Source organism: Onychostruthus taczanowskii, unplaced genomic scaffold (assembly GCF_017590055.1).
Source record: "Onychostruthus taczanowskii isolate IOZ18803 unplaced genomic scaffold, ASM1759005v1 scaffold32, whole genome shotgun sequence".
NCBI lineage: Eukaryota > Metazoa > Chordata > Aves > Passeriformes > Passeridae > Onychostruthus > Onychostruthus taczanowskii.
Window position 1 is genome coordinate 3,032,164 of NW_024500572.1, and position 22,335 is coordinate 3,054,498.

Genomic DNA, 22,335 nt, shown 5'->3' on the forward strand with positions numbered 1-22,335 from the left:
TTCAGCCTATTGTGATACCACTATTCTACTCCAGTCCTTCAGAGAGTCCTCCAGTAAAACAGAGGGAAGGCAGACACAAATATTTCTTGTGACTGTGTGGCTTGGGGAACAGAGCAGGGATGATATCTTAGTGTAGGCAGGCTAATTAAGTATCATAAGGAAGCAATAAAGAGCAGAGAGTTTGAACTTATTTACTTAATATTTGCTCCTTCAAGGGTCAGAGCAGCCCCAGGCCAGCTCTCTTTGGGTGGGTGCTCTAGCTGGGAAAATGACAGAATTCATGGGGATGCCAGCAAAGTCACAAGGAAGTTTTTCCTGAGGTGATCAAAGCTTTTGAAGGACCTCCTCCTGTTTCCCATCAAAACGAGCATGATTTTTGTCAATGATTGCTGATACAGTAACATTTTTTCTATAGGTGAAGGGCTGTCAAATTGTCAGGCAGATTAACCCCCCCAGACTCACCATAAGTAGAGGAGGTACAGCCAAGCCCAGCAAATGCTCTGATTTATCATGCAAGACCCTGGAGTTTGATTTCAAGATCCGGTATGATACTCCTAAGCCAGAGTTTGGCAGGGATTTTGGGTGTGGGAGAGGAAGGGCTCTGCATCTGTCTGCAACACCTAACCCGGCTAATCTCGGAGCAGTGATTAAGGTCTGCAGAGAAAGTCCAGCTAAGCTTAGCCAAGGGACCAGGCTGAGAGGTGGAACAGCGGGATTTGGGGAGGGGAAGGATCCTTTCCAAAAAGAACAACCTGCCAGACAGGAAGGCAGGGCAGAGAGGGCTTTTTCAAGAAACTAGAAAATGGCAAAGAAAAAACAAAAGAAAAAAAACTGAGCTGCATTGTTATATGAGGGAAATTTTTGAGGGAGCAATGTACAAACTTTCCTTCCTATGTGCTTGAGAAGATAAAAAGAAAAGAATTATAATAATTTCTTTTCACAGGATTTTTGCTCTTTCAGAAGTGCAAAGGTTAAGTACGTACAGTTTGACGTTTTGACATCCCATCTGAGCCAGGTCTTGTTTTGGCTTGGCTTGTGGCAGGAAGAGGCCCTGTCTTTGTGCTGGGGAGGGTGACAGGATTGCAGCGAGTCACTTTCTGGTATATTGATGATGCCTTTCATGTTTCAGCTTATGAATGTATCAGTTTGTGTGCATAGCCAGTGTTTAATAGGAAGACTGTATGGTTGACAATGGTATTTTTCCAGATTTATAAGTACAAAAGCACTTTTTAAATGAGGGGTCAGCAGTCTCCTGTTCTCCTGGTAGTTTGGCTAAATACTGAGTTAGTGAGGTGGGAGGGGCACCTTAAAAATGATCCAAAGATCATCATAAAAATAAAGATCCTGAAGCATGAATGAGGCTAGAGCAGGTCTCCTGCTGTTTGCTGGGAATTTTAGCAAACGGGTTGGGGAGTGAACTGGAAGTTACACAGTGCTCAACAGCCCTAGAGACCCTGAAAGCCACTGCTGTCAGCAGCTGTCTCACCCAGCTGTTGGGAATGTTTTGAATGCTGTGCTGGGTGCTGAGGTGCCTCTTGCAGGACAGCATCAGCATCCCTGGGACAAGCTGTGTGGATGCAGCGGGTCCTCTCACAGCTGCCCAGGGAAGAATTTCCCAGCTGTGCTTGCACACAGGCAAGGTGGGTCAGCTCAGCCCTACAACAAGATCTGCTGAAGTCCCTGAGGTTACATCTGGGCTGAGTTTGCCCTTTGTATTGAAGCATCTTTGCGTTCTTGTGTGGTCATGGCCAGAGCTGGAAGAAGTTTTTGCTGAAGTGTCATATTGTCCCTCTGGAGCCTTAGCAGGATGTGATGACATTCCCTTCAAGGCACTGCCTTGTGTCTTGTGTGGCTCCACGCTGCTGCATCCCCATCCAGACTGGGCATTGTTTCAGTAGCTGGTAAATGATTGCCCATTCCTGCAGAGCCAAATTCAGCCTTTAGTTTTTCAAACTCTGCTGAGACAAAGTAGAGCTCAGGTTGTCCAGGCAGTGAGAAGAGCTGCTGAAAGTTTTAGTGCTAGCAGTACCTGCAGTACTTTTTGGGGCAGTTGATGCCCCTTGGAGCTGAGCTGGGCAGGAGCAAGTCCATCTGTGCCTGCAGGAGGATGTTCTTTTCCTGTACCCTGCTCCCACCCATGGATTGCATGAGTTGGAGGCAGCCCCTGGGATGAGTTACATTGAGCCTCCTAAAGGTGAGCCCACTCTCGCTCTGCTGAGGGATGTTTCTGGGCTGAAGAGCTCAAAAGTGATTTATTCAAGGTAAATGCACGTTAGGGTTGAGAGGGTAGATCCTTAAGAGCCAGGAAATTTGATACCTTTGTTTCCACAGTAACTGTGCAAGGGCCCTTATGCCCATTGGTAGCTGTTAGTATATATAATATATATGGGTACACCTGGGACCCAGTCTACAGCTGGAGTGGGATTTATCATTTCTGGAGGGAGATGGGGAGAGTAGATGGGGGAAATGGCTGCTCTGAATGTAGCCTTTTAATTGAAGAAGGGAGAAAAACCTGAGAGCTGTGATTTATACCCAGTCTCATAAACACTTTTTCAAATTTTCCTGCCTCCTGAGCTCTTGCAAATGTGATCATGCCTGACAGAACCGGTTCCTAATGGAAACTCAAAAAATAGGTATCATGTTATGACCATGAATTTCCAGAAATGCAGCCAGCCAATGCCCAGGCAGCAGAGATTTGGATGACTGCTGTGGTTTTACATGTGAATTACACCAGCCATGCTAAACCTGTGAAATTAAAATGAGAGTGAACTGCTTAAGCTGTGGGTTCAGTTCTGCCCTCCCTGACCCATGCACAGCAGCAGCAAGAAGCCACAGGGACTTCAGGGGATCTTGTGGAGTTTAAGCTTGTTCAGAAGAGAAAGGCAGCACACAAATCCCTCAAAAGGTGATTTAAATGTGGCACTGCAGTGGCCCACTGGCCCTTTTGAGAGCTCAGTGATCTGTTCAGCCACTGAGTCCTGAGGAGGGAGCAGGCTGGGGCAGGACTGCAGCTCTGCATCCTCCTGGAGATGCTAAGGGCTAAGGGTCAGTTCCTAAATAACCTGACCAAGGCAAGGATGTCCAGGATCCCACAGCAGTGGAAGTGCAGGTTGTTATTTTACCTTTTTTTTTTTTTTTTTAATTGATGCTGGAAGACCACAGGCAGGGACTGCTTTCTTGTACACTGATTCATTTACCACATGACAACCTGCTTCTCCTACAAAAATTTATATGAAGCAGAGGAGTCCGTTCATTTTTGCTAAGTTGTATTTCACTTTTGACTTTTTGTATTCGGCTCTAATGTGATTCTTGGTGTGCTTGGAGAGTGGTTAGCAGAGCAGAGAGCTTGACCGGACAAATGTTCAGTAGAGGAAGGAGCAAGAGGTAACAAGCCCAGTGTCAGTTTTTACCATCACTTTTTCAGAGCAGTATTGCATAGGATCCACCTGGCATTCCTGATGATACACCCCTCATGCATGTATGCTTGTGGGGGGAAGGAAACGTGAATGGAAAAATATTTGACTGTTTGTGGTTTGGTTTTTTGGATACCAAACAACTCCAGTAGAGTGAGAGAACGTGTCTCTGGTTGATAACAGAGCTGGAAATGGTGAAATGCTCTGGAGTGTAACTGAAAAATAGAAAGCAGGCTGTGGTTGGGAGGCTGAGTGGTTCTTTTGCTCTCACACCGGGCCAAGGCTTTGAGGCTTTTTCATTTTGCATACCTGATAGAATTGACATTGCCATTCCTTTTTATAAATCACTGTTGCTGACAATACTCTCATCACCAGCTCAGTTTGTCCTGTTTCTCCACCAGTGACTTTCTGTAGATTTTCAGTTCCTGGCAGACTGGCTGTGTATACTTGGACTGCTTGTTAATAGGTAGAGCATTGCTTATTTTGTGTTTGTGTAACCTGTAGTTGCCCTTGCACTGCAAAGTTAGATCCAAATGATGGCGTTTAACCATAGCACATAACTTATGGTGGAATAATGTCTTCAAATCTGAGCTCTGCAGACCATCCACAGTTAAAGAGCCATTAGCCATCTTCCTTTTGCTGCTTGCGGAGCTCTTCCTATTCTTTACAACACTGAGGATTTAGCAGTGACGATATTGAATGTTCAGATGTCATAAATGCAGGCTGTGAAGCCTCACACTGAAGTGACACATTTTCCTCACAGTTTCTCCAACCCATTATCATTCCAGTTGCGTTTCGCATCTGATGGCTGTGAAAAGTGACCAAGGGAATGCAGACAAGTTACTGGATGGCGGCGTGTGTTGCAACATGCAGTGACACTGAGAAAACGTGCCAGTGTGTTAGGTAATCAGTAGAAATATTGAGAAAATAATTGCTGTTAACATATTGTGCTGGCAGCCGCCAGAACAGCACTAATTTCTGGGTCTGGTTGCGAAGATGCTGGAGCAGCCGCTGTGTTCTATATGTGTCTGTGTCTGACACAGAGCACTGAGCAGACGAGCTCTTATTCAAATTTCTGCTGGCTGGTGCCTTTCCTGGAGTCCTCTAAATAGATACAGTTCATCAGTAGAATGTTTTTTCCATGCTGCATCAATTTTGAGGCCCATGACTTTGCCACCCCACTTCTGCTAATTTTAATTTTCAGTTTGGGGTACTTGTTTGTACCTAGTGAAGATGGGGCAGAACTCAAAATGAAACTTGTGAGATCGTTAACTCTGTGCATCACATACCTGCCCACGAGGGCTCCTTTGACCCAGACATGTTACTGCTGTCTCAGGATTTATTATGAAAGTGCAGTGCTTGCTATTGGAAATGCCCATTCATCATGACAAAAAGTTTGCTCACATTCTGTGCTTCTAAAAACAAAATATTTTAAAAAACAAAGAAGAAAGAAAATGGTAAAGGAAAAAAAAAAAAAGAAGTTAAAAATGTTTTTTTATTTGCATAGTGCTAAAATAAGGTCAGCATCTGCTTTCACACATTTCCAGCAGTGCAGACAGGCCTCATGAAGTGGAAATAGCAAGGCAGCAGATTGAGGTTTCTCATTTCTCTCCAGGCTGGAATAGGTGGAGTAGGTTTGCTCCTCTGGCTGCTGCAAGGGTATTGCTCTAGGAGCAGTTTGAGTAGAGGAAGTTGTTGGTGGCTTGGGCTCCGGCAGTGGCTGAGCACGGGGGGCACCGGAACCGAAACCGCGCGGACGCGGAGCTGGCAGCAGTGCCCGTGCTTGGCAGGCTTGCCTGCAAAGGGTCAGGCAACTGGAGCTCACCTTGCAGTTTTCCCTCAACTTCAGCACTTTTTGGTGGCGTTTGGAGTTGCTGGCTGCTCCGAAGGGCTGTGTTTGGATTGTGTATTTCTGTGGAGTTGATAACAGTGTGCTAAGTGCAATTACCACTCACCTTTGGCCAGCTCACCTGCATTTTGCCCAATCTCTCTCAGTATCAGGCAGTAAGTCAGGGAGATAGTTAGGAAAAAGGCTCTGAGAATGGAGGGGAGGAAGAGGAGGAACAAAGATGGTCTTGCCAAGGTCGAGTCCTTCCTGTCTCACCTCCTTGCATGCACCTTCAAGTATTCAAGGTGGGATGTCCTCAGGCTCACCTCTGCCCAGATTCCCTGTGTCACTGAGTGCAATGGCACAGAGCCTTAGGAAGAAGAGGGATGAGCATGGTGCAGGGTGGGTGACATCAAGGATGGATGGGGTTTTGTTTTTCCTGGGTCTTTTTGCTGTCCTGATGAAGGAATCTGGTGTCTGCTGTTTTTGTGGGTGATGTGGGTTGGGAGTTGCTCTCTTACATCCAGATTTTTTCCACAAGAACTGTGCTTGGCAGTGAGCAGACACAGTTTTATGTTATGTCCAAGCAGCCTGTCCTCCTCCTGTGGTGCGGGATCAACATGTGTTGCACACACCAGGGAGACGTTCCCTGTGGAGCCTGGGGAGGGATTGCTGAAGCAGGCAGCTTTTTTCCAGATTTCCCTTTTCCCAAAGGAGCTTGTTATTTCTGGTGCCTTGTGTATCCCAGGCAGAAGAAAATATACTTATTTGAGGTGATAGCAGTGTTGTTTGGTGGAAGCAGGAGCTGGTGTGATGCTGGCACGTGGCTCTGGGGACTGTTTCCTGTCCTTGTTGCTAAGCAGTTGCCAAATGTGGCATTTTGGTCAGCAGATGTGGCTGAGAGTTTCCAGTGCAGATAATTGAAATATTGTCTTTGAAGGATGCAGATAAATGTGAGCAAGTGTTATCATGGTGCTACAAGCATTTTGCTATTGTCAGGAAAAAGGAATACTTGGAAAATATGAAAATCCTTCATACTGCATGAAATTATTCAAATTGCAGTAATACATAAAGGGCAATCTACCAGTGGAATGTATGCCATGGAGACGTGTGTGAAGGGATTAATTTTGACAAGGGAATCTGAACAAATTTATTTGCTTGTTAATATAGTGTCAGGTGGGATGTATCTCCCAAATTACCTCAGAAAAGTGGTGCAGTAGATGGGTTTGCAAAGCTGAGGTGTGTTCCAGGTCAATAAGAGGCAGGCAGGTGGTAAGGGTTTGGTGGCAAGGGGCAGCCCAGCAGAGCCCTGATGGAGGATGGTCTCCTGATGCTGGGGTTGCTTTTAAATTCCCTGGGAGCTGGCATTGTGCTGGGGGCACCCAGCCTGGCTGCCAGGCACCTGTGAACCCTGCTGGGTTGGATGTTCAGGCTTCAGCTTGAGGAAGTCTTGTTGCATGACTTTGTCTTGGGTTGTTGCTGTGGCACGCGTGCTGCAGTCAGAGAAGGGTCAGTTTTTGCAGTAATTTTACTATTTTAACTGAGCTCTGGTATCAAGAGCACTGCATGGTGCAATTGTGTTAGTGAGGCATAACTTTAGAATCATGTCCAGTGAGATGTATTGATAGTGGTTGGTGATATAATGACCACTGTGCAGCTCTGGTGCTTCAAAAGGTGCTGAGGCCAAACGGTGCTAAGTAATAAATGATGAGCTGCAAACCACCACAGCAGCTGCTCCTGCAGAACTGCTTAAAAAATAAAAAGATACCCATGCCTTCCAGCTGGCCACTGGATCAGTGAACAGGCATGGAATGCATGAGCACAGAGCTGTGTTTGCCTGGGTTTGTGCCTTTCTCACAGCTGTTTCACATAACTCTTTAAATAAGTAACCTGGCTTTTTAAGGCTTCATATACAACTTCAAACTAATGAACCAGTCTAATAGGAATGATGCTTTAAAAATACCAATAAAGAGCTGTGTGATGGAGAGGGGTTTAGCTGTGTCTGCTCAAGAATGGGCTGTGGTGATGCTGTGCTGCTGGGAGCTTCTGCAGGGCTTCACTCATCTCGAGCATTTTAGCAAAGCTCTTTAAAGCAGGTAGTAAAGAAGTGAGTAAAGGAAGTGGCACCAACATGGGGAAGCCTAGGAGAGCCTGAGAGCTGGAGTGGTGGGTCTGAGGAGCAGAACATTGATCACCTGGTGCTGGCTGCTGGAAGCTCTACCGTGGACACGCTGCCCTTCCACTTGAGCAGTCACCTGTGGAGGATCTTGATTACAGCTCTGCTGCAAGACAGCAGGAGAGACTTCTGACTTTCTCATGAGTAAGCAAGGAAAAGGCACATCTTTACTTTTCCTTGGCTGTCTCTGTTGTTGGGGGTCGTTTCCTTTGGGTCTGCAGTGGGTGCCTTGCAGCAGCTCCCCTGGGTCCCTCCTGCCCAGCAGATTAGCAATGCTCAGCTCAGTAGCTGCTGCTGGACCTGTCTTCCACAAACATCTAATCCATTATTCAACCCATCTGCACTCCTGAGCCTGTGCAGTATCCTGTGACAGTGCAGTGCACAGCTGAGTTTTGTTCTAGGTGAAAAGTGTTTTCATGTGTTTGTTTAAACCTCCTGCTTGCTAATTAGGGGACAGGTGGGGAAATCAGCACACTTTACCTCTCCTCTCTTTTTTGCATATTTTATGCCTGCACAAATGGCAGTGGGAATGCAGCCCAGCTGGGGGTATTTCCACTCTGGTGCTTCAGAGCACTTGTGGTTTTACAATTTATTTTGCATACAGTGGGGATAGTTTGATAGTAAAAGTTTGGTGTCTTCTTGAAGGCCATGAGAAATGTTATGTCCTGCACAGGGATTATTTTTAAGGGATCAGTCAGCAGCTGGCAGCCACTAGGATTATGTTTTTATCACCCAAAGGGTGGAAGAAAAGTTGCATTTCCTTCATTGAGCAGGTTTTGAAAAAGGACAACTTGGAGGTATTTCTTGCTCTTTGTCTTAGAAAAAGATTTTTATTGTTTTAATTAATATGTTACATTTCTCAACTGGTGAGCCTGATTCTGTCCTCTCTAACTGCATGCACTTAGTTAAATCTGAGTACAGCAAGAGAAGAAAAATCTAATCAGGAAATAAAGCAGTGAAAAATTCAAGCTGCCTCCAGAGAGAAGAGAAATGTTACCAAAGGGGAACAGTTTCTTGCTGGTCTCACCCTTACTTTTAAGGAAGAACATCTACTCAGCTGCTGGAAATAGGCTCCTCAGAGTGAAGCATCTCCTGTGGTCTAGCTGGGTTTTAGTGCATCTACTGCTTTGCTGGGAAGGACTTGTTAGGTTTGTGTTGTAATGCTCAGAAAATGAGGAGCTGCTAAGCTCATTAGGGTGCCACTCAGGGCTGGTGGTCACTGCTGTGAAGCACTCACAGCCGGGCAGGGTTTGTGTCTCCTGAGCCTCCCATTCCCTGGGGCCACTCCAGGCTGTGTCCAGCAGACCCAGAGCATTTGTGCCACCTCCAGTGGGGGCTTTGTCCAGAGTGGGTAAATGCTTTTTGTCAGTCAAGATCCTGCAGGTTGGCTGAACCACCTTCTCTTGCAGCAATTTTTCTGGGAATTCAGAAATGCAGCAGATGTCCTATTTTCCTGTCTGGGGTGATCATGGTGGCTGTCTCCAGAACAGAAAGCCACAGGTTTCCTTGTTTGAAACCATACCATGCAGCCACCATGACTGCAGTTAGGATGATAACAAAGTCCTAAAGATCTTCTTAACAGTGTGTTCCTGCTTTCATGCGTATTTCTTTTCAAATAGCTGATGCTGGGCTAGAACAGAGCTGCTATAAGGAGAGCAGTGTGGAGGACAGGTAGGAATGAGCAGGAGAACCTTAAAGGATGAGACTGATGAATAATCTAACAAAAACTTTTTTTGCCCATTCTTTTTCAAGACCCAAAATTCCTTTATTTCTGCCCTCCCTTCTGTAGACACTCAGTGTTGCACAGGTTTTCTGTTGGGGACATCCAGGTCTTGCAAATGAAACCACTGTTGGTGCTAACACTGAAATGCAGAGGGCACTGAACAGGACACTGAAAATGCTGCCATAACTGTGATAGCCACGTGATTTCAGATACCCAGGGGTACAGTAGTACTGTATAAAAGGGGAAGAGTATCAAACTGGCCTAGTTGTGCTGATTAGAACTGTTTAAATACAGCATGTGTACAACCTATTCTTCAATATCCTGCTATCAGCTGGGGAGCTAGACTGTTTTCTATGCCTATCTCCTTTCTTATCACCCTCTTGGTAGCAAGATCTGAATTCATGGCTCCATTTGACCTAAGGTTTAAGTATGAGGGTGAGGTCAGGGGCTGGCACGTGAGCTTCTGCCTGGCACTGAACTGTGAGGGATCTGTGTACTCTGCACATGCAGTTATTGCAGGGTGGGTTTTTTTCTACTTAGAGGTGGACTCTGATCTAATGTTGCCAGTTCCCTTTATCTCTGATTGCAAAGTACCTTCTTTAGAAATGTGAGTGCATTTCTGAACCAGTATGAAGAGCAAGACAGCGTTACAGAATCATTTGGGAAGTGAGTTGTCTGTGTACAGTGTGATTTCTTCTGAATTCCTTGCTTTTCTTTGCATCTTTAGAGAAGGAGATGCTGCCTCGAGCTCTGCATCTTTTGTATGTGGACAGACCTTAGAATGAAATAATAGCTGAGGTGGCAGAAAAGGACAGAGGAGCCCACTGCATGTGTACCAGTGCCTTTCTGTTTTCAGAGAGACTGTTCACTTCCTCTGTTGGATTTGGCTGGTTAGTTCCCAGAACTCTGCATCACTGAACCTGGTGTCTGAAAAGGGCTTTACCTGGGTAAAGGCAGTCAGGCTGTATGAAAGTCTTTGGGAAAAGCAGAGAATATTCCCTGACTAATTTATCTGTAGGGGGTATTTTCTTGCCACTCTACCATCCTTTTATGCATGACTTAGCTTCCCAGCCAAATAAAGCCTTTGAAGTTAGATTGCAAATAGCTCTTCAGCTGTCCCTTCCCCCATCTAAAATAGGAAAACCAGAACAACCATTGCTGTGGAAAGAACCTGCCTTGTTACATGGCTTCCCAATGTTAACACCCCTCTCTTTTCCTCCTTCCTTTTCCCTACCTCCTCCTCCCCCGCATAAAGAAACCCTTTCCCCCCCCCCCCCCCCTTAATAAGATCTACTTAAGACTTGAGGGAAAAGACCATGGTTCCATGAGATGGTAAATCCAATTTTAGGGTGTTTCACATGTGATGAAAAACGCTGTGGCCACATGACACTGGCCCTGAATTGGCACGCATTCGCCCTGCCAGTTCGGATTTGTGCACAGAATGAGGAGGGGCTGTGCGGGCAGCCTCACATGGGGGCACTCACAGGCTGCCCAGGCCTCCCTGGGCTGGGCTGGGGGCCAGGGACTCCCCATCTCACTCTCACTGTATTTTGTGACCTGCCCAGTTGGGTGTTGGTGTCAGTCCCTGCTCAGATCTCTGGGTGTCTGGAAGTTTCCAGTGTCAGCGTTGCTGAATGCGGACCCCAAGGATGTTATGTTGGCCTCTCCCTGAAGACACCAGAGAGTCTGTGGTGCATGGGAAGCCCAGAGGTAATGTCTGGCTGCTCCAAATATCCCTTCTTCAATGATCTTGCTGACAGGAGCAGTGTAACCACATCAAATGCCATGAGGTTTGCAGTTCGGAGCCTCCTCGTCTTGAGAGGGAAAGACCTGAATTAAGCCATCCTCTCTGTGGATGGCTTACTAACAAACAAAGCAACAACCCCCTTAACATAGCTCTCTTTGCTAATTCATCTCTTCAGGATTTTGCTGGGGCAGATCAGGTAGTTGTTTTCCCATTGGCTTGATTCCTGGCTCTGAGGATTTCTGTCCTAGGAAGCTCTTGCAGTGGGTTCTTGAAATCCACATTGAAAACTGGACTGTCTTACCAAGAGAATGAAAGTAGTGAATGATGATTTAGTGTTCTCCCCTTGGAATCACGTTCTTCAAGTTACCTTTGATTTTGGAAAGTACTGAATGGTGATTTAGTGTTCTCCCCTTGGAATCACATTCTTCAAGTTACCTTTTTTCTGGATCAGTAAGATCTGTTTACCTCAGACTGTACCACACAGGCTTCCCATCTCTTTTTTCTTGCTTCCCTAGAATTGTCTGTCCTTCCCTGCACCACTTGCTGAATGAAAGAAGTTCTTAGCCTTGTGGGAATGCCTAGCAGCTGCCTAGGGTGGTGTTTCTTACTCCAGGATCTATTTTGACTTCTGGAAGGAAGAATCCATGCATTATTTCCTACAGCCACTGGAGATCCTCTGTACAGTCAAGTACAGTACTCCTGTTCAATCACTGCATTAATTTTCTCCTATTTTTGGTGGGGATTTGTATGGACCATTTCATGCCCTGTGTCACATCAAGGGCTTTGCTTTGGGAAATACTGATTTAAGCTACTGCTTAGCTCCTTTCCATGGAGATGTTGATGTTATTCCACTGTCCTGCAGGGAGACAGGATAATCCCCTCTGGAGTCTGAAACAGGGCCTCGAAGTGTCAAGCCCCATTTCAGCTGCTCAGTGCATGTGAAGGCCTGCAGGAAGTGTGGTGTGGATTTGCATGAGGCTGGATTGCTCTTTGGCACTGCTGTCCATCCTACAGGAGTCATTTTAGCTTGTTTTGTCATCTTGATTCACTAGATTTTCTGATGATGGCATGGACTGTTGGGCAGCTGTCCAGCTCTCCTGCTGTCCTTAAAACATAAAATATTCTTCTGTGCCTGATGTCAGGAAATACTGGAAGTGAGTGAGGAGGTTTTCCCTTTGTAAGTATTTGCCTCATGTGCCTTCTCCTCTGAAAAGCCCTTCCTGCCCTACATTGACAGCCCAGTTGAGCTGTCATCCTTCCAAATCCCTACTTGTGGCATCTCCTATGTGCAGGATGGTCTAATTAGGGACGAGCACCTGATAGAGCACATTGTGAGACACAAGCAAGCACATGGTGTTTCCTCATCCCTCTCCCCTCTTCTGGGACCAACAGGGTCTTTCAGGGAATTCTCCTTCTATCCTTCTATGGTTTGAGAGATCAACTCAAAGTTCCCTATTGGCCTTAGGAAGGAAAGTAAGTGGTGTAAATTGGGCTGGTGTTTGCAGTGCTGTTTGTTTACAATGAGCACTTGGATATTATTGTCACTTGTTTTACTTGTTGGGCAGCCCTGTAGGTGTGGGGAGCATTGCCTGTGCCAAAGAAGTGCTGCAAGTAAGTACCAGACCAAAAGCAAAGCTGAGCCAACAGTGTGTGTGTGTTAGGTGGGATATTGTCGTGAGAGAGCTTGAATTCTCCTTTTCAGGTAGTGAGAGGTACTTTGGCAACTGATACTAGAGAAACCAAAACATCCAAGGAGTGTCTGTCCTTCTGTGAGAAATCCCTGTTCTGTTAGGGACTTTTTGGTGCCCCTTTTCGTGGGACACAGCATCGAGTTCATCACTCTGATCTGTGTTTGCAGCCTTTGCTTGTGAGTTCATTTATGAAGTGCTGTATAAATATATAACTATATAAAAACCTTACAGTCTTCTTTTGTCGATACAGGATCACATGTTGCTGGAGATATTTTATAATCACTGATTTGTAATATGTAAATATTTCCATTTGCCAATTACTGAGCTGGGCATTTTATTATAGTGCAAACACCAGAAAGTTGTTGCAATTAGAAGCTGCTGTGGTTGCCCTTGCGGGCTCTGACTGCAGCAGCAGGACAGGAGCCCTCTCAGCTGCCCAGAGGGGGTTGAAAGACCTGACTAACCCACGGGGAGGAGGCAGCAACCTGATTCCAGGCTGTGGTGGTGGTGGGCTGGCCACCAGGAGCCACCACAGGCACTCGGGACAGCACAGTGACCTGAGCAGGTTGGAAAGCTCAGCCAGGAAGGTGCAGGCAGCAGTTTGCTCTGTGTTTTTGCTGCTGGACTGCTGGCAAACCACCTGGAGTGGCTCTGCCCTCCTGTACTCCGTGTCTGCCAGCAAAGCACCGCCCTTGAGCGTGTTCTTCCCGAGGCAGGGCTGTAATTATGGTTAGCAAAATAAAAATACTTGTGTGCATTGTAAATGAGGTGCCGAGTCTGCCTTGTTCACGCCTGACACGGCGAGGTGGGAATGCTCGAGTTGGGAATGCTCAGCACGGTCACTCTGCCATGTCATCGTGGTCTCCCAGCAAGACAAGAGGCAGTTCAGAGCCACGTGTGCTTTGCCTAGAACAGGGAGCCTGCAAGATAAAAGCAGATTAAAAATGAGCAAAGCAATACTCTCCGGAGCCCTTGCTGGGTTTGCAGATTTTGGGCTGCAAGAGGTATTTGGTGTTTGCTCTGTTAGCAGAGTGAATGGTGGGATTCTCTGGGCCAAACTTGAAAGGAGTTTTTCAGTGAAGTTGTCTTGGAGGAGGAGTTGCAGGTGTCTAGTTGGTGACCTCAGGCTTCATTTTTGTTCAGGATGGTGGCATAAGAAATGTGGCAGGTTTGAAAGGTCTCATTCTCTTTAATGTGCTCTGCTGAAGGAGTCTGGGAAGAGAATTGTGTGTTAGAGAGCTTGAGCTGGTTTCACCCAGGGATCATGGCTGTGTCCCTTGTCAAACACAGAGCACAGGCAGTGAGGAGCCTGGTGAGAGCCCAGCGTGGGGAGGCAGCTGGATTTGGGGTATAGGAGGTCAGAGGACCCTGGAGTCTGTTCTTGAGTGTTAGTGACTTGGTGTATGACCCTCTTCAGTCAGTTGTCCTCTCCTCCTCACCTCTGAAGGCTTTTCTTTAACTGCTTTTTTATAAGGATGAAGTGTGAGATAATCACTTGCGAATTTTTTTTCAACCTTTGCTTGGACTTAATCCAAAACCAAGTGATGACTGTTTAACCAGGTTAGGAAAACTTTTTTGTCCAAGAGTCCCTTCTTCTTTAAAGTTCTAGCTTTATTGAAAAACATGAAGGCTAATGCCCTTGTACTGTGCTGAATGCCATCGATCCTGCATTTCATTATTTGATGCACCAGTGCTCAGCCAAGTAATGTCAGAGTAGTTGCTATGTTCAGTGGTACAGTTCTCTACCTCAAATATAAGTAACTTGGTACCCAGCAGAATGTTTCGGTGAAATGAGCTGTGAGCTGATGGTGTTCAAAATGTGGTCTGAAATTCTGAGTAATTTCTTTTATCAGAATGCCTTTTAGAAGGAAATGGAAGTTTCTCTGCCTGTGAGAAACGTACTGAACAACTTGTACAGTGAAGGTCCCAGTCACTGCCACGATGGCAGGGGATGGACCAGCCTCCTCACATCTGGAAGCTGCCAGGTCTGCATGCAAATATGAGGATGTAGTTTCTTATCTCTGGAGATTTTAACATGTGCTTGTAAAACGCTGGGTATGGCTCTGAGGTGGGATCCGTACCCTGTAGCCAGTGGCTCTACCCTGTTGCTATTCCAGCTGATGGAGTGGCATCCCACGATGTTCCCTCACTTAACTTAAGAGAGTCTCTGCACACTCTGCTGGTGTTAAAGGTGGCAATTAACATTTTGGGTGAACAGTGAATGAGGCCATTTATAACCAGTTACGCTGACATGAATCTCTCCCAACAAATTTGCATCATTAAAGAACCTTTGGAAAAATGTGTCATGCGTATAATTAAATACCTGTTTTGCTAACTCTTAATTTAATTAATCCAAAGTAAAGATGGCAGCACAAATTAATTTAGCTGGAAATGGCATTTCTCTCAGTGGGCTGAAGAGAGATTTTCTGGTGGCATTGTATGAGATGACCTCAGAAACAGACAGGTGAACTCTGGGACTGGTTGACACAGGTTTTTTTTGACAATGATGGCTGTGACATTCTCCTAGCAGTATGTATGTCATCTATCAGCTCACTTTTTTTCTGCTTGTGAGAGCAAAGAGGGAGGCCAGCTAGAAGGCTGTTTCTTTGAGAGGACAGCACAGGTGCTTTTCAGCTCTACCCTGAGAGGTATTTGGTAGCAACCATAGTAAATCCATGTTCAGACAGGTGAATGAAAAGAAATTCAAATAACAGAAGATCTTTCTATGTCTCCCCTTGCTTTTTCTATCTGTACCTTGATCTCTTTCACTTGGTGCCTACATTTTTCCCCCTTAGATACAAGCAGTTACAGGAAAGTCATCCGCTTTAAATATTTGTTACTCTTAACTTTCTTTAAAGAGTTCCTTGTAGATGATCTTTTGGTTTGACCTCTTTCCTAACCTTGTGATTCTTTTCCCCCTACCCCCTGTGCCTTTTCTGATCCTTTTCTCCCAGCCATTTAATCTCCTTCTCTCTCCCTGTCCATCTTGCCTGGGATAAAACTGGAGCACAGACTGTGTGCAATGTGCAAGTGGAGGTGAGTTGAAGCCAAACATTGTAGGAAGCAGGGAATCTGTTGTTTCTTCCTGTGGACCCATCTGAGCACCAGAAGGGGGAAAAAAAAAGAAAAATCTTTCAAACACTAATTATTGCTTTAGCAATTCTCATTTCAGCTAAAGTAAAAATTAATGCATGTATGGATGAAGGAGGCTCTGTGCCCTGAAGCATGGAATCCTGCTAGTCCTGCCACCTCTCTGCACTTTCAGGACTTGTTTTTTCTATGTGATGTTTCTTTCAAGGGGGAAAACCAGCCTCATTTATCAGGCAGGACTCCAATCATTGGTACTGAGGCTGATGAGAGGCTGGTGTGGATGGCAGTGGGATCTGGGTGATCCCACAAATCTCGCGTGGCAGGACTGGCTGGGATGGGCTGGGAGCTGCTGGTGCTCCAGGGTGGGAGGTTGGGAGGGTCTGGGAGGATGCAAGGTCCTGAAGGAGGGACTGGGGAGAATTTGTGACTTGACACTGCTCAGTACTGGTCTCCCCTGAGGCCTCATGGGGTGACTTTTCTCCATATCCCATCAGATGAGATGAATGTGAACTTGGAGCTGATTTTGTCTGTCTTTGGTAGCCTGAACACTCCTGGCTTTCTATCCTGCGCCAACCTTTAGCATCATCCAGCGTTTGCAATTGGAGCCAGTGCTTTTAACAGGGCCTTTTGTGTTCATTTACTGAAAACCAGGGTCTGTTTCACAGGAATCTTGTTTACACCTGCCACAGCCGTCCTTTTTGCTCTTCCTCTGCTCCTTTCACTGGAGCTGCAGTGGTTGAAACTGCAGAATGTGCTTTTATCCCACTCCATCCTCGGACGTGATGCGTGACGGCAATAGAGCAGCAGGGGAGAGGATGCAGGGTGTGAGACCCACTGAGAAGTGTGAGCCAGATGTGGGCAGCTCAAGGGCATGATACTACTGGGCTTTGGAGGGACTCAGGTGCAATGGGTTATCACCTCTACTTCTGTTTTAGCTGTTCATTTTAGGGTTTACAAAACAGCCCTTGGAGGTCTCCCTGCATGCACAGTTGCACTAAAGTGACTGACTATGGGGAAGTCTCCTCTCCATCACCATTACCAGGGGTCAGTAGTAGCTCTTGCTCAGGGTTTGCTAGGTGAATGGTGTCTCCTTGCTGGGTATTTTGGGCACTAAAACTGTGAGTGGGTTTTTGGGGGTGCCCCAGGCGCTGCGGGAGGCGGTGGGTCCGTGCTGCAGAGGAGGAATGCGGGGAAGCCAGGGCGAGGGGAGGTGCCAGGGCTGGAGGATTTGCACAGCTGCTGTTGCAAGCATCGTGCTCAGCCTGCTCTCTGGTGGTAGCTGCTGTAGCAGAGATGACCTTTGATAAAACGGGAAACATTTGGAGTGATTTGGATAGTTGTGGTTGCTCAGTTTCACACAGTGACAGTTTGTAGCAGAGTCAACTCAGCTGCTCCTGCTTTTGTTTGCATACGCCAGTATGAAATTCACAGGTTAAGAATCAAATCACAGCGGCTTCAATGTGAAAACTGCCAACAAAGTCTGCTCCTCAGCAGCTCTTCCCAGAACTTCCAGGTTCTCCAGTGTCTGATACTGCTCTTTCCTTTCACACTGGGGAGACTGTTAGGAGAGCAGACAGAAGAGGCACCTGCTGGCACGAAATGTGGAGCAAACAATAAATATCTTTGAGATCTACAGTCAAATTTGGCTGATAACAGCCAGCAGGTTCCAAAACTCTTGCCAGCATTGTGACAGAGAGAGGCACTTGATGGAAATCTCTTCCTGGCTCCCAGGGCAGTGGGAGGGCTCTGGCCAGGAGGAGCATCCCTGCTGTGCCCTGGGCTGAGAAACACAGGGGGGTTCTTCACTGACATCAGCAATGTGAGACGTTTGTTTGGAGGTTACAGGAACCCTGTCCTGTCTGCTGTCATCACTCTAGTCAGAGATCAGCCCCATTCATGTTTCCTAGATAAACTGTCACCCTGTGGATATGTCCTCCAGCAGTATTTGGTTACTGTATTTCATATCAGGGATGTGACAGTCATGCATGTGGGTTCTTGGTGCTGGAGACACCTTGAGGACTGAAGTGCCTATAGGTGTGACCTTGTGCTGTTGAGGATAGAGGTAGTTCCTGACACTTCTCTTTTGTACAAGACCTAGTCAGGCAGCTTTGAAACTTCAGAGCAAGCTGGCACCCTCTGTTTTAATCCAATTTCCATCCCTTTGGCAGCAGAAGTAGGACATAGTTTTAGCATTTTCTACAAGTCTGTATTTCTTGTGGCTAGTAAAGTATTCATTTTGTCCCAAAACACAACATATGCTGGGATTCAAAGATGTAGCCTTTATGACTTTGATGTTTAAAAGCAATTTAACCAGATTTGGGGTTCTTTTTTCCCATGTGAATTGCTGTGGTCTAGTCAAGACAACTTTTAGTATCAGCAACCTTGTGGAGGTATTGTGTTTCCACAATTAGAGGTTAGGAATTGACAGCAAATGAGCCAGGGATTATAATTAAAAAACAGGATAATTATTTGTGCAGGGAAAAACTAAGGAATAAAAACTCATGGTGTAATGTACCTAGGAGTACTAGATGCAAAAAAGAGATAATGTATCTTGCATGAAGAATGTTTGGATTGTGTATATTTCAGCAAGCATGGGAGCAATTCCTCCTGCTCCATAGAAGCTGAGGGTTTTGTTCAGTTGGTGCTGATGCTCTTTTAGAAAGCTTTTACCTCTCTGATTCCTGAGGTCTGACACGGAAGAGAAAAGCTTCAATAGGCACCAGCTGCACAGTGGGCCCTGTCTTTTCAGAGCATCGCTCGCTTTTCTCCGTTCCCAATTAAAATGTGTGTTAAACTTAGCTTTTGTTTGAAGCAGCCCAGCGCTGTGGTATTTAATGTAAAGAGAATGTGCTCGTCACCTTTTCTCTCTCTTTTGTGGCAGGGTCAGCATTCCTCAGGGGAGGACATGGAAATCTCTGACGACGAGACCAACCCTGCGCCCATCACCAGCGCGGAATGTGCCAAAACCATTGTGGTCAACTCCTCCGTCAACAACACGGCCGTGATGGCCCCGTCCATCCCCCCGCTGCCACCGCCGGGATTCCCTCCTCTTCCTCCTCCTCCTCCTCCACAGCCTGGCTTCCCGATGCCCCCTCCGCTGCCTCCGCCACCGCCGCCCACCCACCCGGCCGTCACCGTGCCCCCGCCGCCGCTGCCCGCCCCGCCCGGGGTGCCTCCGCCTCACATCCTGCCCCCGCTGCCCCCGTTCCACCCCGGCATGTTCCCGGTCATGCAGGTGGATATGATCAGCGTCCTGGGCAACCAGTGGGGTGGCATGCCCATGTCCTTCCAGATGCAAACTCAGATGCTGAGCCGCATGATGCAGGCACAGAACACGTACCAGTACCCACCTTTCATGACGGGCCGGATGCAGTTCGTGAATCTTCCTCCCTACCGCCCGTTCTCCATGGGAGCCGCTCTCGCCCGCGGGCAGCAGTGGCCACCTCTGCCCAAGTTTGACCCCTCTGTTCCACCCCCGGGTTATGAGCCGAAGAAGGAAGATCCCCACAAAGCCACTGTGGATGGAGTTCTCCTGGTCATAGTGAAGGAACTGAAGGCCATCATGAAAAGGGACCTGAATCGCAAGATGGTCGAGGTGGTGGCGTTCCGGGCGTTTGATGACTGGTGGGACAAGAAGGAACGTCTGGCAAAAGTGGGTTTTCACATGCTGTGTCCTGGGTCCTGGGGAGAGCTGTTCTTAGTGCTTGTGGCCAGTGTGTGGGGTCAGCGGGGTCTGGAGCTGACTTTAAAAAAACCAAACCCCTAAATTTTCATGTACAAGAGGAAGCTGAAGTTTAGCTCTGAAAAACTAAGGTCAGATGCAAGAGGAGTGTTTGAAACCACCAAGCCTCTGTCATGTGTTCCCCACTTTGTGCAATGAGATTTGTGGGTATTTCCAGTTTTGCCCCCTCCCCAGTGCATGTACAAAGCAGCAATTAACTCAAAAGCTGAACATTGGCCAAATACTCCAAGAGTTCCAGGGATTAGTTGAGAAAACAGCTTTGCATGAATCCTCTGATCCTTTTTTCACCCAATTTGAAGTGTACCTCAGCCAGCAAACAGCTCTGTGATTTAATGTGTGGTGAATTTGTCACTACCCAAAAAGCCTAACGCTATGGAAAGGTTAATGCAAGCCTCAAAATTACCATTGCAGTGAATTACTGTAAAAATAACAAAACAAACCACAACCTGCAGGTAGGTCTGTTTCAGATGTCAGTTTTCAGAGCAGTATCCTCACCACCTGTTTCTGTAAACCAGTTGCGTGTTAACTCTGGTGCCTGGGAGAGCTCCTTGGCTTTCTGGAGGGGTTGGTAATGTTGCTGCTTAACAGCTGTTTTGTGACAGTGTAATTTACTGTGGCTTAGAGCTGGCTGGCTTGATGTGCAGCAGAAACCCTGTCCCTCTCTTCCTGACTAATGCTCAGAGCTTTTCTTCTGCCAGCAAGCGTGTGCTGACAGTCTTGGAGAAGGCCCGTGAGTTTCCAGGGCAATGAAGGAAACAGATCCAGCAAATAGTTGCAAAAGCAGCAAATGAAACACTCAGGAAATTGTTTTAAACCAGACATCTGTGGTGAAGAAGCAGAAGCAAGTTGAGGCAGATCTTCAGGCTCTCTTACATCCCAAGTTATGGCTGGATTTGGGATGTTCTTCCCTCACCTGGGGTTTATAAGCCATTTTGGGAAGGGAAGCTGACTGTACCACAGCAGCTCACCACAGTCTTTGCCACAGGTTATGCTGGATGTGAGCAATGTAATTGAAAATATGAAATTGCTGCATGGAAAACCACGTGTGTGTTTCTGTCCAGGAACAGAGATGCCAGAACCATTTCTGCTCCAGGGCATGTGTTACTGCTGTGTGCAGAAAAACCTCATAGATTTCAGAGCTTTCTGCTAGGGCTCCTTGGTGGCAGCTGGAGGTCAGTTCCCCATGTGCTCTGCCATCACACTGATTCTGACTGCTATATTCCATCAAAGGCAGCTGATTGATTGATTGATTGATTCCAACTCTGGCAGCTGATTGACTTCCAAGAGGCATCATGCCCTAGGTAAAGGGTGGGAAGGCTCAAGGATAAATCTGGTGTCCTGGGTCAGGCAGGGTGGAAAATGTGTGGGGTGAAAGCTGTGAGAGGAGCACGTTGCTGGGGAAGGCAGCACATTTCATGAACCTTTTCTGCCTGAGCTAGGGGAAAGCCTTTCTTTGTTCCCAGATCTAGTGGTGGGTTTAGTTTTGACAGCTTGAGTAAGGTGCATGTAGCAGAGTGCCAGGAGTAACCAGGCATCCTGACCACAGAGTGCTGCTGCTTGGATTCTCTGCTTGATATTCCCATTAGTCTTGTCCCTAATTAGCAGGAGATTGCCTCTTTGGTGATTACAGCCCACTTCAGCATGTGAGCTCTGTTAGGGTGTGCGGGAGAAGCTGTTTGGGGTGTTGTGCCCTGGGCTGATGCAGGTGAGTGTCACCTCCAGTGCCTCTGGCTTGGGCAGAGTGTGACAAGTGTGTGGGAGAAACTGTTTGAGGTGTTGTGCCCTGGGCTGATGCAGGTGAGTGTCACCTCCAGTGCCTCTGGCTTGGGCAGAGTGTGACATGCCATGTGTGACATTCTCCTGGCTTGTCCACCTCTTCCCAGCTGCAGAGGTCTGAATTCCTGCTCTTCCCTCACACTTCAGCTCTGGTGAAAAAGGATTTGTTGAGGCTGTGTGTCTATTTTTTAGACCCTTTGGTGTTTCACCTAAATATTTTCATGTCCCTGTTCCCAGGACTGGAGCCTTCTGACAGGTTTTGTGGACTGGGGCTCTGGTTGCTAAGGAAACACAGGGATGTGTGTGTTTTTTGATGCACTATATTTGGCCTTACACTCAACAGAAGGAAGGTGTTCCCAACTGGAAGGTCTGCTGTTGCTTTCAGTTATGTGGGTTAGAAGGAAGGTAGATAACACATTGTTGGGCTGACTTGCCTAAAGCACACTCAAGTTATTTGTGTTATTCTGTGCAGCTCTAGTTCCTTTCAGGTGTGGGGCACCTTCAGATGCCCTCAAAGAAACTGATGCCTGGGCAGTGATATTTCCCAAACCTCGACTGCTTAAATGCTTTCCAGACTTTGTGTCCTTCCCAGGAGACTTCCCCTCTCAAATGTGCCTTCTCTGTTGCAGGCGTCTCTCACTCCAGTGAAGTCTGGAGGAGAACTGGAGGAAAAACCAAAGCCAAAGGATCGAATGGCCTCTTGTCTCCTGGAGAACTGGAACAAAGGAGAAGGGCTGGGATACGAGGCCATCGGCTTGGGCATTGGGTTACGAGGGGCCATCCGGCTGCCATCCTTCAAGGTGAAAACAAAAACTCTCTTCCTTGTGCTGACATCCCCCAGAGGAGCCTTAGGAGGACAGACCCTGCTAGGTTTGTGCCCCAGAGCCCTCAGGCTGTTCACGCCACTCTGTGTTCACTCAGGGGGTTGCTTCTGACCCCCCAGAACCAGAGCAAGGACCCTCTGTTCCCTTAGCTTTTCATTCTCCACTTGTGTGAGTTGTCTGTAGAGGATCTCCCTGCTCTGCAGGGGGAAGGGGACATTTGCCTGTCTTTAGGACACAGCATTTCACCATGATCATGAAATTACATGTATGCTCATGGTGCTTTACACAGTTACTGTTCTGGTTGGAATCTGATGGTTTGGCAGCT

At 47.0% G+C, this 22,335-nt stretch overlaps 1 protein-coding gene across 3 annotated transcripts in view; it reads left to right on the forward strand.

The window, feature by feature from the left end:
• Positions 1 to 22,335, forward strand: part of SETD1B (SET domain containing 1B, histone lysine methyltransferase) — a 48,128-nt gene that overhangs the window by 11,428 nt on the left and 14,365 nt on the right. For all 3 annotated transcript variants that reach the window (XR_005953079.1, XM_041410260.1, XM_041410261.1), the window contains exons 7-8: positions 18,550 to 19,320; positions 21,816 to 21,986. Coding sequence is in view for 2 of the 3 variants with exons in the window: in XM_041410260.1 (XP_041266194.1) it covers positions 18,550 to 19,320; positions 21,816 to 21,986 (942 nt within the window). In the remaining variant the exon portion in view is untranslated. The remainder of the gene's footprint in view (positions 1 to 18,549; positions 19,321 to 21,815; positions 21,987 to 22,335) is intronic.